The sequence below is a fragment of the Babylonia areolata genome, chromosome 4 (genome assembly GCF_041734735.1).
Source record: "Babylonia areolata isolate BAREFJ2019XMU chromosome 4, ASM4173473v1, whole genome shotgun sequence".
Lineage (NCBI taxonomy): Eukaryota > Metazoa > Mollusca > Gastropoda > Neogastropoda > Buccinidae > Babylonia > Babylonia areolata.
Genome location: NC_134879.1, coordinates 55,565,856 through 55,579,496, shown reverse-complemented (window position 1 = coordinate 55,579,496; position 13,641 = coordinate 55,565,856). Strand labels below are relative to the sequence as shown.

Below are 13,641 nucleotides of genomic sequence, written 5' to 3'. Positions count from 1 at the left end.
CGAATGAGCCTACTTAGCACTCTCTTTGTATTTACTGGATATGTGTAAAGGATGAACGTATGTAATGTTTCAATGCCCCCAGGGAGCACACGAAATAAACTCCTTGCCTTGCCCCTTTTGTTTTTCCTTAACCTGTTGTTCCCTCTGTCTGTCATTTAATTTGTTATTGATGTATTATGCTTTTTTTTCTTCACTCTAAAATAAACTGAATCAGAAATGGTACTGAGTCAGTTGAAAGATTTTTTTATTATATTAAATAGTCGAACAAAATTTGTGTATCATTGTTTAGTTAGGGAAAATGTGAAATTGAATACGCAGACTTCGTTGCAGATGGCAACTGCCTTGAACATTCTGTTTACAGAGAGAGACAACTTGAGTTCAGGGGAACTATGGAGACCTACAGATCAGGGAATATAATCTGTCACTTTTCAGTCTCTCTCTACCCCTTTCACCATTTAAAGATACCCTGTTTTTTTATGGGTTTTTTTATGGTTTTTTTTTTTTCAGTTCTGTTGTTTTCACTGTGTGTTGTTACAGCGTCATTTTACCAGAAATAGTGTGGTAACATCACATACTAAAGAATAGAGAGAAAATTTCAAGCTTCCTTTTTCTTTTTTTGACTCACTTGTGTAAACAAAGTGAGTCTGTGTTTTAACCCGGTGTTCAGTTGTCTGTGTGTGTGTGTGTGTCTTGTGTGTCCGTGGTAAACTTTAACATTGCCCTTTTCTCTGCACTTTGTCAGTTGACACCAAATTTGGCATAAAAATAGGAAAAATTCAGTTCTTTCCAGTCATCTTGTTTAAAACAATATTGCACCTCTGGGATGGGCACAAACAAACTTTAAAAAAAAAGAAGCCAAATTATATGCAAACAGAATTTACTGGGGTTTTTTTGTTTTTTGTTTTTTTGTTTTTTTTTTAATTCTCTAAACTTGGCACTTTGATCTGATATTCTTGTTTGTTTATTTATTTATAGTCTGTTCATCTAAGATGATGATATTAGACTGAAATCTGATATTCTGACACAACAAGAACAGTCATTTTTATCATTTTTTTGTTCAAACAGGAACTTCTTTTGCTAAGCATGGAAGTTATATTTCTGGTGCATGTCTTTGCTGCAGATAGTAACAAGAGAGGCAAGGCCTTCAAGACTCACTTGTGATAAATTAAGTCCCCTATCATTAATTACAGAGTAATTTCCATTCTTTTCCCATCTGCACCAAAACGTTTGCAAAATAAATAAAAAATTCCATGCTTAGCAAAAGAAGTTCCTGTTTGAACAAAAAATGATAATAATGACTCCTCTTGTTGCTGTGTCAGAACAAGAGGTCAAAGTGCCAAGTTTAGAGAATACAAAAAATATAAATATAACAGTAAATGCAGTTAGCATATAATCAGGCTTCTTTTTTTATTTATTTATTTTTTTTGTGCCCATCCCAGAGGTGCAATATTGTTTTAAACAAGATGACTGGAAAGAACTGAATTTTTCCTATTTTTATGCCAAATTTGGTGTCAACTGACAAAGTATTTGCAGAGAAAATGTCAATGTTAAAGTTTACCACGGACACACAGACACAGACACACGGGGACACACACACACACACAGACAACCGAACACTGGGTTAAAACATAGACTCACTTTGTTTACATAAGTGAGTCAAAAAAGGGAAATTAATCTGTAATTAATGCTAGTGGGGTTAATGTACTTAAAACTGATCTTTCTCATCTTAAACATTACTTTCTGAAATTATAATCAGTACATAAAAAGCTTGTGTGTTTTACTCTCAGTGTACAGGCTTTCACTATGTTCATTTGCCCAAGTAGTCTTTTTCGGAAAATACTAAAATCAGTGCTACAAGTGGACTTTATAGATCTGTTAGCTGAGCCCTGAAGGTCATGGACAAAAATCAATTGCGTACACATACTTACACGTATTCAAAGCGTGTGCTCATATTCCTTGCAAACGTGAAGGTCACCATTTTGTTTCAAGTTGTTGACCTGCCCGTTCAATCCTATATTCAATCGACAATACATGATAACATGTGATGGAAAGTTGGAGAAGGAGATCGTTCAGTATTTATTATGCCCCAAACTGCCATAAAAATATCAACAAAATCAGTCGGAATTCTAAGTTTAAAATAATAAACCATGAGAGTTAATACCCTTGATGAAACGTAAAAATTTCCAGTCTGGACTTTTCTCACAATGAAATCCTTTTCACTTCATACAATGTTTAGAAGTACTTGTACTTGGCTCTACATGTTATTAAACAAAATACTCAATTTTCATATCGACTTTAAAACTATAAAACTAGAATGAACATAAAAGAGAAATTGAATCGACCGTGTCGTACATTCCTGGTGGGTGTAACTAAACTTGTACATCTATCTAGATCCAGAGAAAACCACTAAATGTTGCAGTGTGATTGCAGCGATAGCCACATCTCCTTTCCCGCGGACTTAAAAAGAATTTTTAATTTCCCTTAAAGATTTTTTGAATGCCCAAGATACACCTGAATAATACGATTTAAATCGTGTTCTCACTGCAGATACCACAGTTGATTTATCGCCCTTTAAAAAAACATGTTTACGTGTTAAATTTTTGAACGTCAGTTAAGGAGCCACGATAGTGTATTGGGTAAGACAGTTTCTTTTCACCCGTGCACGCGGTGTTTGAATCTGCCGTCAGGACTTTTTTTCTTTCATTCTTTTTTCTTTCTTTTTTTTTTTTATTAACCCAAAGCTTTATACTAACAAATACAGAACACATTTTAACGATTTTTTTTTTTTTCAAGTGTATCACAAGTGAGTCTTGAAGGCCTTGCCTCTCTTGTCTTTTCTTTTTTTCAGGGGTAGGGGTGTTTGGTGGGGTTGGGGGGGGAATGTTGTAACATCTTAAGAAAAAGTTGGATTGAATTCATGCCATACATCCAATTTTCATAGACCTTGGTTAATGAGTAACCATAGTAACAACATGAATAGGATAATATTGTAAATACAAACAAGGTCTTGCAAGCATATTTATCGTTGTTTTTTTTACAGTGACTGGTTACATGGCCAAAATACAAATGCACTGAAAAGTGGGTAAGGTTAGAGTTCAGAGGTCATGGTCACAATACTGTTCAATGAAAAATGTTATGTTGCAAGATGCTATGCTTTACACAATAACAGCATCACCCCCCCCCCCCCCAAAAAAAAGTATATATATATATGAAAATAGGAAGAATAGAAAAAGAACACAAAACTGTATCATTCCTGTGATAAGTAAGTTGGTATCATGTGCAAGTCTTAAATGCTTTGCCTTTCTTGTCTTCCAGGTTTCCAAAGATTTCAGTTCATCATCTGTACTATGATTTTTTTTTTTCTTCTTTTTAAAATACTTTTTTATATATAGCAGATGTGGTGTCCACACACTGACACATCTTTGAAACTAAAACTCTCTGTTTGACTTTCAGTAGCCCTTCATCTTGATAATACATGGAACTATGTGTGCAAGGGTCAGATCTGAGTTAAAAAAAAAAAAAAAAAAAAAATTTAAGTAGTACCTTGTAGGCTGAAAATTATGGTATATATTTATGTTTGTTTGATTATGCATTGTCTGTCTTTATGTGGTGTTTGTGTGATTGTATATTGTCATTCATATCATGTGATGTTTGTGGAATGACACATCTCTATTCCAGTCTCTTTTTTTTAATGTTTTTGAAATATTCATCACCACTTATACCTTTGTACAGAAGCAAGAAGGTTGTGATAAAACATGGCTTTGTTTCTGTGATGTGTGCAGTCTGCATGATGAGTGGAAGGCAGAGGTGTGGACTCCCTATTTCGCTTTATCCTATGACTGCACTGCAGCGCATGACTGCAGGATCTTGCTGTCTGCCTGGCACACGCCAGTCATCTCCCATGGAAAGTGTGTGCCACTGCAACACACAAGCACAGAAACCCTACAGTGTGGTCAGTGGTAGAATTCTGACCATCTGTTGCTCTCTCTTTTTATTTTGTGTGTGTGTTTTTTGAGTAAGAAACTAAATGTGGCTTCCAGATCCATCACAGAAAAATCATTGTTGCTATTCTAGCAGTTACACAACTTTTTTTTTCCCCTTACAAAAGTTAATGTTGGTGCCTTATTGTTGATGCAGAAAATGATTTTCAAGAAGCTTTATAGTGGCAAATTAATGATTTTGGTTTTGCAACATCATTGGTGTACAAAAGATCTGGCTGGTAAAGTAAATTGACTCATGACGGACTATCTTTTCCTTTTCGTTTAAGTCAGTTTGATAGTTTGATTATTTGGAAGATGTTCTGTTTCTTTGTTGTTATTGTTTGGGTTTTTTGTTTGTTTGTTTTTACAGTGGTAAGTTTCCTAACATTTTTTGTTTTGTTTTGCCTAAACATTGTGGCTTTGTTTCTTGAGCCATGAATTAAGGATGCATCATTGGTCTTCCAGAATTGTTTGAAAGAAATTGGTCAGTGGGAGCTGTGAGTAAATGAATGTCAGGCGAGACAGCTCCTTAAGTTTGGTGGTAAGCAACAAGTTCAGATGATTGTTGAGCAGGAAGACTTACCTTAGCTGTAGGTCACCACAGGTTTTGTAAGAAGCCAACCTAATCTTCACCTTGACATTCAGCTGTAGTTTCTGTCCAGGGATTTAGGATTTGGTGCTGCATCAAAAACCATTCAGGACACCTGTTGACAGTTACTGTATTATGGTAAACGTGATCTTAGTTTCAGGGAATTCAGAAGGTTGGGCAGAAAATTGGTATTGCAGGTGAAAGAGGTTAGGTTTTTCTTTCATGGTTGTTTATCACTCAGAACAACAGTAATTCAAGTTTTTGTTCTTTTTTCTTTTTTTTCTCTGCTTCCTTTTGTAAGAATGAGTGTACAGGTTTTTTTTAGTTATAAACACTATTTATTTGTAAAGATCTTTTTGTTGTTTGTAGATTCTGTCTGTACACACAAGTGTGGAGTTTTAGTAAAATATGGCTATATGGGATATAATCTGTACTTGCAGTATATGTATATGTAACTCTTGTAACAAACTACAACTAGATAGAGTGAATAGGCTGAAAATATAAATTTCTGTATCCAATCACATTTGGGAATGGTTCACACAAAGTTCTGTAAGTTGTCTTTGAAACACAGATGACAAATTGAATACAGTTATGGTTGGTTTGATTTTTTTCTCTTTTTTTTCTTCTTCTCTTTTTACACTGGAATTTGGAGTTTTGCAACAGTGTACATGTCTTTTTTGTGCTGGATTGATTTCTTTTTAACTGAATATAGCTCATTTCTATACTAGTTTGAAAAAAGATTGTTGTGTTTTGTCTTTTTGGTTGTATATATTTTGTCAGTGTTCAGAAGGAACGGAAGATGTTGCCACAGTGTGTGGTGTGTGATAAATATTTTCTCCACACAGGTTTTGAAGATTTGCCGTTTGGATGATTGTTTAACAGGGAAGACTTAGCCATATGTAGATGGCTACGGTGACCACTCCTGCATCCCCCCATGCCCCCTCCACCCTTTTTTTCTCGTCTTTCTCTTTGAATGAAGGGAGCGATTCACCTTTTTGTCATCAGTCGTTTGTCCCTCATATCATCAGTTACGCTGTGAATCTCTTCATTTTGTCAGAATCCATTGTGAGCTGATTGGTAAAGGCTGTCGTTTCAGTTCGTGCTTTGGTCAGGAAAGAGCGTTGTGATTCAATGTCTTACTTTTGTGCTTTAATCAGGTGAATGTGATCGGTATAACTCTGCTTGCTTAGGGTTCATAATTCTCTTTTTTCTTCAACTGTTAGCTGATGCTATTTTTTATGGCAGATGACTACAGCAATTTTTTTTTTTTTTTTTTTTTTTTGATTCTGTACAATGATTGCTACGCATTTTTCTTGTCTGTTTTATATATGTATGTGCAATACTGGTTCAAGGGCAAAAAGAAAAAAGAAGTGTGCTTTAGTTTTGCTGATGAGTATTTTTTATTTGTGTTCAATCACTGTGAAAGGTTTTTCTTTCGACACAAACGTCCGCTAACTGAATCTTTTACAGCAAGTTTGTTTTTATTTCAGATTGGTCGATGGTTTGTTGTTAGAGTATATGGTCTTTGTTAGTGGTTTTTGCTATTTGAAGTTGTAGTAGCCTGTTTTTGTTTTAAGCACAGTCACATTTTTCACCCTCACAGAGCTGGAGGTAAACATTTTTGAGAAGCTGTTTTGATCAGTTTGAATTTTTCAGCTTTTGATATTGTTGAATAATAGATCTTGATATGCAGATTATGAGAATGTGACTTGGTTCAAACGTATCTGTGGGTCTGCACAAGCAATCAGTGTCAAAAGGAATAAAAGATGAGAAATAAGTGTTGTTTTGTTTTTAGAGGGGAAAAAACCCACACAAAAATGAAAATTTTTAGTCATACAGACTTTCGAATATCAGGCACACTGATGCCTACATATTCTTTTACTGTGATGTTCTGATTTAGAACTTAACCTTTAAATATGTGACAATGTCCTGGTGATTCTCACCCAGGAAGGTAGGTGTTAGATATTGTTTTAAGTCACTGCTGTCTGTTTGTTGTTGCTGTTTGTTGTTGTTGGGTTTTTTTCATTTTTGTTGGTGTTATTGTTGTCTGGTTAGGGAGAAGAATGTTGCCTTGCGTATGTTATGGTGCAAATTGTGGAACTGTATATCAGACTTACTGAAAAGTGACTGTCACAAACAAAAGAAGTGAAGAGCAGACCTGTTCTCAGAAGATGTCCCATCTCACCCCCCTCACACTCCATGAGACCTTCAGAAGAAAGAAAAAAATCTTTGAGACAGTGTCCAATATAGTGAATGTTCTGTTTGGCTAGCTTTTGACAGGTTCACATATGTTTATGTGATGAAAAATATTCAGCCCTATATTGAATGATAGAACATTATTCAAAATGATCCTGTCCTGTTAACAGTTTTTTTCTGATTGAGGTGATAAAATGATTCAGAATGTGGTTCAGATCGATTTCAGATGCTGCCTGTGGTTAAGTGGAGTTACATTTTTTTGCTTTTAAACTTAGTTTTCCCTGCCCCAGACTGGCTTGAGTGTGGAAATCATTGCAAACCATGTTTTGAATTGCCTCCATGAACTGAAGCAACTTGATTCAAGATGATAGTTCCAAACCTTTTTTCCCTTGAATGATAACAGCTTTCAAGACCAATGCCAACAGGACTGGCACAGTGCGAAGAACATAATCCCTGCAGTTTGCTAAGTTTCATGAATCATACAAAGTTTAAAATTATGTTGGGTAACAACAGAGTTTAGAACACGTAGTGGATGGGGATGAGGAGGGACATCTCTATGCATTTTGTTCTCCTTGGAGAGAGTTTGGGCTCATAGGTCATCACTAGTCATCTATTCTTTATGGCTTCTGTGTACAGTGGATGCTGAACCAGCATCAGGGAATAATTCAGTTCATTACATGTTTCATAGTTGCTGTGTTTGTGTAAGTCCATGTGCTTTGGGAACATTCATGCACAGTCATGCCCATTGTTCACAACAGTCATCATTCACTTACCCATATTTCTGGTTCTTCATCATCATGTTCTATGGCCAAAGTGTCAGTCTAGCTGTGTTGTTGTCCTGTTGTGGTTCATGCATAATGTGTTTCAGCCACGGGTTGTACATTTGACATGAATGTAAACTAATTGTTGATGAAACAGTTTTGGTGTGACTTTTTTTTTTCAAGAGTGTGAAATCAGGTTTTCCCACCTTCTAAACAAAGATGTGTCGTTTTAAAGGCTTTTGTGCCTGTTTCTTTTCCAGGCTTTATTGGAGGCTTTTTTCCCCGTTACAAATTTCAAGAAAGCATTTTAAAATTAAGTTATTCTTAACCATTTCCCCACGTCTTATCGGCAGTTTCTCATTCCATTCAACACCCTCTCTGTTCCCATTTTGTTTTTGTGTTTTTAGCCGACATGCAGAAAGAAAGAAATGACAGTGTGGTGGTGAGAGAGGTGGGTTTTTTTGTGACTGGGAACATTCCCACATGTACCATTTCACGGTGTGGTGTAACAAAGGTTTCACTGTCATCAGTAACTGTCATGTGATGCTGACATACACATATTAGTTGTACTGCAACTTGGGTTGTGTATCCAACTGGCTTTATGACCATGCCTGGAATGGTTTTCCTGATGCGTACTCAAAAAAGATATTGAAAAAAAGAAAACACAAAAGAAAAAAAATTGGGAAAATAAAAAAAATTTATATATACAATACGGAAGAATTGATTTGTGATTTTGGGTGTTGGTGTGTATATTGAGTGCAGTGTTGATGGATCTTTGTCTGTTTATTCACATTACAGTGCACCATTTATTATATTTATGCAACCATTCATTATTACCTAAACCTTGCCCCTGTAACTTCCGTGATATATTTTCTCAGAACTATAGAGTACTTCAAGTTTGCAGGGACGAACTGCAGTACAAACTTCACAATCTGAACATTCAAGGTGTTGATCTCCTCTCTATTTACAGACAAGCAGAAACTTTTTTTTTTTTACAGGTCATCCAAGCAGGTGCAGTAGTTAAGGAAAAACAAAACCCGGCATCCTGAAAATCATGCTCTGACCACCTGAACATTGACTGTGTCATTAGTTATGAAAGGTCATGCACATAAAAGCCTTCCCATGGAAAGGAGTCCTTTCTTCTGCATTCCTGGGCTTCAGCTCCCATGTTCTCTCAAATGTATCAGTAGGCTTGACCGTTTTTACCCAGCCACATAGGCAGCCCACCCTCTGTTTTTGTGGTGTGCATGCAAGGTGTGGTCTCAGTTCAACAACCCACTGAAGGCAGACATAGATTACAGGATCTTTGTTGTGTTGGATTTTATTTACAAAATTTTGCCAGCGACAACCCTTCTGTTGCTGTGGGTTCTGATTACACGCTGCACATGGGACCTTGATTCATTGTCTCAACCAAATGACTAGCACCCAGACCACCACTCACGTGGTGGAGGGGTAGGAGAGGGAAGAGGGAGTAAAAATCATGGTCCTATGTGGGAATTGAACCTGTGGACACTTGTTTCCTAGTCAGGCACATTACGACTAGGCCACCGCTTCAGTATAATGGGTGTATTTTATCATCTGCATGGGAAAACAGTGGTTACAGTCAAGTGACAGTGCACAAATGTGGAGGTGCTTACAATTTGAGGAACGCAACAGTTTGTTAAGAGACTCGGTCTGCAGACTCATCATAAACCCACAAACATTTTTGAAGATATCGTTTGAACAAAGCTGGGGGTAAGTGGGGAATTTTCCACTGCAGCACAGTACAAAAGCTGACACCATCTGCTGACATCATGATGGTACATTGTCTTTCCCCTTCCTGCTGCTTACACATCCTTTGCATTTACTGAAAGTTCATTTTTGAGGAGGTGTCTTCAGTGTGTGGACTGATTCACATATGTTATTAGAATGAACACACTCAAAACAACAGAAAAGGGATAGTGTCTAGTAATTGGAACTTCATTTCCTGAATGATTTTTTTTATTAGCTTTTGTTCTTAAGGTCACATTTTTTGTCTTGCTGTAGTGTGCAGTGGTGTTTTGGTGTTGGTCACAAGCAGTAATCTACCATGCCAAAGGCTTTAGAAGCCATGATAGAACCAGTCGCACACCTTTGTTCCATTATTGATTGATACACATAGCCATTGCAGTGTTGACTGCCAAGTGCTGTTCGTGCGATTTATATGGAATTTCAACAGACTGATGGAGATCAGGTGAAAGAATAAAGAAATGACTTTAAAACAATAGAAGGTGATTGCAGTTTAAGTCTGGTATAAAGGAACAGAGGGGTGAGAAAGAGGGAAATAAATGATTTATTGGCTTTGTGCTTGCTTCCCCATCTCCCTCCCCAAAACAAAAAAGACAAGAAGAATTTGGTCAAACCCTTTGCGGTACCACTGGGAAAGACATAGATATATGTCGCATGAATAAATCAGCTCAAAAACATATTTCCAGCGCCATATTACACTGAAATTTCACCCTAAATAATGAAAACAAGAAGATTAATGTACACCACACACACACACACACACACACACATGCCATAGAACATGCATGCGCAAAGTCAATAACATAGACAATGCATATGCTTGCGCATGCGCACATACACGCTCATAAACATGCATAACGCGTACGGGCGCTCGCATGCACACATAACGCACATGAGCGCACACACGCACGCACACATTATTACTCACAGGCATATGCATTGATACTCGAGCACATATCCATATAAACACAAACGCACACAGGTTCACAAATAGTTTCCATTTTTGTCTGCTAAGTATCACCGTTCGTACAAAGCAAAACCAACAAATCAAACAAAAGTGGTCAATCACGAAAACACATGCGACTGCACACGCGTTAACATTGACATAGTGCGTGGTGTTGGCATGCAATACCAACATCTTTGTACACACACACACACACACACACACACACACACACACACACACACACACACACACAGCATGGTCGTGTCCACCCGTAGGTGTGTGTCACGGCACGAAGTGTAATAATGTTCGATTCAAACGACCCTGAGACAAATAAAACAGCAGCAAAGTGACAGATAACGCAGCAGCTGACTTACATCTTCCGCCACAGATGAAACAGAAAACGACCAAGCGCCCGCTGTTCTGTTGCGTTGCGTGTTGCTTTTTACATCAGTTGTCTCCGCATCCTTTTTGGGTCACTTGTCGAATTCCGTAAAGATGAGTGTTTCTGACGATGTGAGAGTTCACAAATGAAGTGAACAAGTTATTAACAAACAAGGACCTTATTCCAGTTTCAGTTTTCAGTAGCTCAAGGAGGCGTCACTGCGTTCGGGCAAATCCATATGCGCTACACCACACCTGCCAAGCAGATGCCTGACCAGCAGCGTGACCCAACGCGCTTTGTCAGGCCTTGAGAGAAAGGAAAAAAATCCGCTTGTGATGATCCCTCGATGCACCCCTCTTCCTCCCCGCTCCTCCAGAGAGAAGAAACGCACGTGCGCGCACACGCACACGTACACACACAAACACACTCACACTTGCGTGCATGTTTCAATGCACAAGAAATTGCGTGCTTAGTGGTACACCCAAAACCTGCTGTGTCCGTTTCTGCATGGGAAGGGGAAGAAAGAAATATAATCTGTTTGTCAGGCAACGAGCATAAAATTAATTGTTTTGTTTTGTGCAGTTCGGTGTTAAGTTTAGGAGCGAGCTTCATGGATTTTTTTGGCATGACGTCATACACAGTCTCACTTGTCGTGGAGCATCATGATAATGGCACGGGGTTTTTTGTTGTTGTTTTTTTTTTTTTTCACGCGAAAGTGAAAACACATTTCCTCCTCGCTTGGTGAAACGTTTTTCGCGTGCAACAGAAAATTCCCCTCTCATCGCTTTGAAGTGTTTACGTTTTCGATGTCAAAGACTGTTGCAGAGCTCTTTGTCTGATGCCGGTCGGTAATCGTGTTAGCTGACACAAAGTTCAGTTCAGTTGAGGAGTGTTTCTGGTGAATAAAAATGGAAGGTTGGTGTCATTACGTCACTTTGCAAGGATTCACATCATTTGTGTGTGTGTGTGTGTTCGACACTGGATTGTGGTTGGTTTTTTTGTTTTTTTTAACAAACTCGAGTCTCAAGATACTCACCACTGTGTGGTACCCATACTTCAAGCGCCAGTCTATTGTAATCGAGAAGATGCAAACAAGAGATAAAAAGCTTGTGCAAGAACCTTGTCACATTGCTTAAAATGAGCGATTAACATGCTTGAAATTGTTTTCTCTTAAGGGTTGAAGAGTACGCGGTGATCTTATTAAGACTTCTAGTGGTCATGTTGATGTGTATTTGGGGTCACTTCCTTTCCTTCACATCAGTACAGTTCCATAAGAAATGCTAATAGGAAGACAAAAAGTTCAGCATTCAAATACCAACACAGGAAAGTTTTATTTCAGTAAATTACACACGAAATTAACTATTACTTCAGCTGAAACAACCACCATCTATCAATACATTCAAGAATCAACTGGAAAATTCCTCAAAGTTCTTAACCATTTTTATAAGTTTTGACCAGTAAGAAAAAAATTCTTTTTTTTAAGAAGAAGGTAAACTGGGCATGAAACCTTTGACAAAATTATGCCAAGCTGTATGTAGTGTGAAACAAAGAAAGGACTTAAAAAATTCGCAGCCTGTTTTGTTCCAACTCTTCTACCACTATACATACTACCACGACAACTTGGAAGATAGGGAGGATACGAGAGAGTCAGAGTCGATATACATTTACCAGGTGAGGGGACACTGGGGCAGTCCACAGTCTAAAATTTTTGTTTCACCCTCGACGAACAGCCTCGAGCAAAATGAAAAATGCCGCTAATAAAGTCTTGCTTGGAAGGTGGTGTGAAACAACAACAACAACAACAACAAAAAACCGAACTCACGGTGACTCCGTTTTGTGGTTTGACTTGGCTCGACGGGTTGGTGCCGGTAATTCTTTCTCACGTGGACAAAGCACGCTCTACTCTGTGGATTATTACGTGCGTCGCCCGAGTAACAAGTACAATACAGGTGGTCCTCACATGAACTTCATCAGGATGTCCAGCCTTACAAGGAAACTGCCCGGCCCGTGCACGTGCAGCCATTTCTATAGGGCAGTGAAGAGAACGGGCAGCAAAGGTGAGTTGTGTACTGTGCGTGTTGTGTTGTGAAATGGTGCTCTTCTTCGTTCTGTCTTCTCTTTTTCTTTGAGAGGGGCAACCCCGCCTCTGTGTGTGTGTGTGTGTGTGTGTGTGTGTGTGTGTGTGTGTGTGTGTGTGTCTCTCTCTCCCTGTTTGTGTGTGGCTGTGTGCGTGTGTATGTGTGTGTGTGTGTGTGTCTGTCTGTCTGTCTGTCTGTCTCTCTCTCTCTCTCTCTCTCTCTGTAGCTCTCAAATAGTTTATCAAAGACCTGAGGGAGAATCAGAATGTTGTGTGCATTTTCTGTCTGTCGTTCATTAAACATCTTTTCTCATTCGTTGGCATTCATGACAGTTACGTTTATAATGCGAAGCCTGTTTCTTTTGCCATCACAGTGGATATTCTACATTTTCCCCCAGTCCCTTTTGTCGCAGTGGGTTCTTTTACGTGCACTAAATGTAAGCTGCGCACGAGACCTCCATTGTTCATCTCCTGCGAAGGACTAGCACCCAGACTACCACTCAAGGTCTGTTACATGGAAGGTGGAGTACAAAAAAAAAACCAAAAAAAAAATCCTGGTCAGTTTGTGGGATTCGAACCGGTGGACGCTGTGACTCGCTTCCCAGCTGATTCCACTACCACCAGGCTACCGCTTCACGCAGTCAGGATGCACAGACTCAAACGTTCGTACCTGCAGTTAGGAAGAAGGTCGCAGCAGAATGATCGAGGTGCTCATCTGCCACTGCACTGTGCGTGAGGGTCTGGGCTCGACCGATTCCCGCTCTCGCCTTTCTGGGTTCGACCGATTCCCGCTCTCGCCTTTCTGGGTTCGACCGATTCCCGCTCTCGCCTTTCTGGGTTCGACCGATTCCCGCTCTCGCCTTTCTAGGTTCGACCGATTCCCGCTCCCGCCTTTCTGGGTTCGACCGATTCCCGCTCTCGCCTTTCTGGGTTCGACCGATTC

The 13,641-nt window shown here is 38.9% G+C and overlaps 2 protein-coding genes across 8 annotated transcripts in view; both read left to right on the top strand.

The window, feature by feature from the left end:
• Positions 1–8,238, top strand: part of LOC143281330 (uncharacterized) — a 55,008-nt gene extending 46,770 nt beyond the window's left edge. For all 7 annotated transcript variants that reach the window (XM_076586522.1, XM_076586526.1, XM_076586524.1 and 4 more), the window contains one exon: positions 3,783–8,238. In XM_076586522.1, coding sequence (XP_076442637.1) covers positions 3,783–3,791 — 9 coding nt within the window. In that variant the 3' untranslated portion in view covers positions 3,792–8,238. The remainder of the gene's footprint in view (positions 1–3,782) is intronic.
• A 4,318-nt stretch (positions 8,239–12,556) lies between these two features.
• Positions 12,557–13,641, top strand: part of LOC143281758 (uncharacterized) — a 54,463-nt gene continuing 53,378 nt past the window's right edge. Inside the window, exon 1 of the mRNA XM_076587037.1 lies at positions 12,557–12,678. The gene's annotated coding sequence lies outside the window, so the exon portion shown is untranslated. The remainder of the gene's footprint in view (positions 12,679–13,641) is intronic.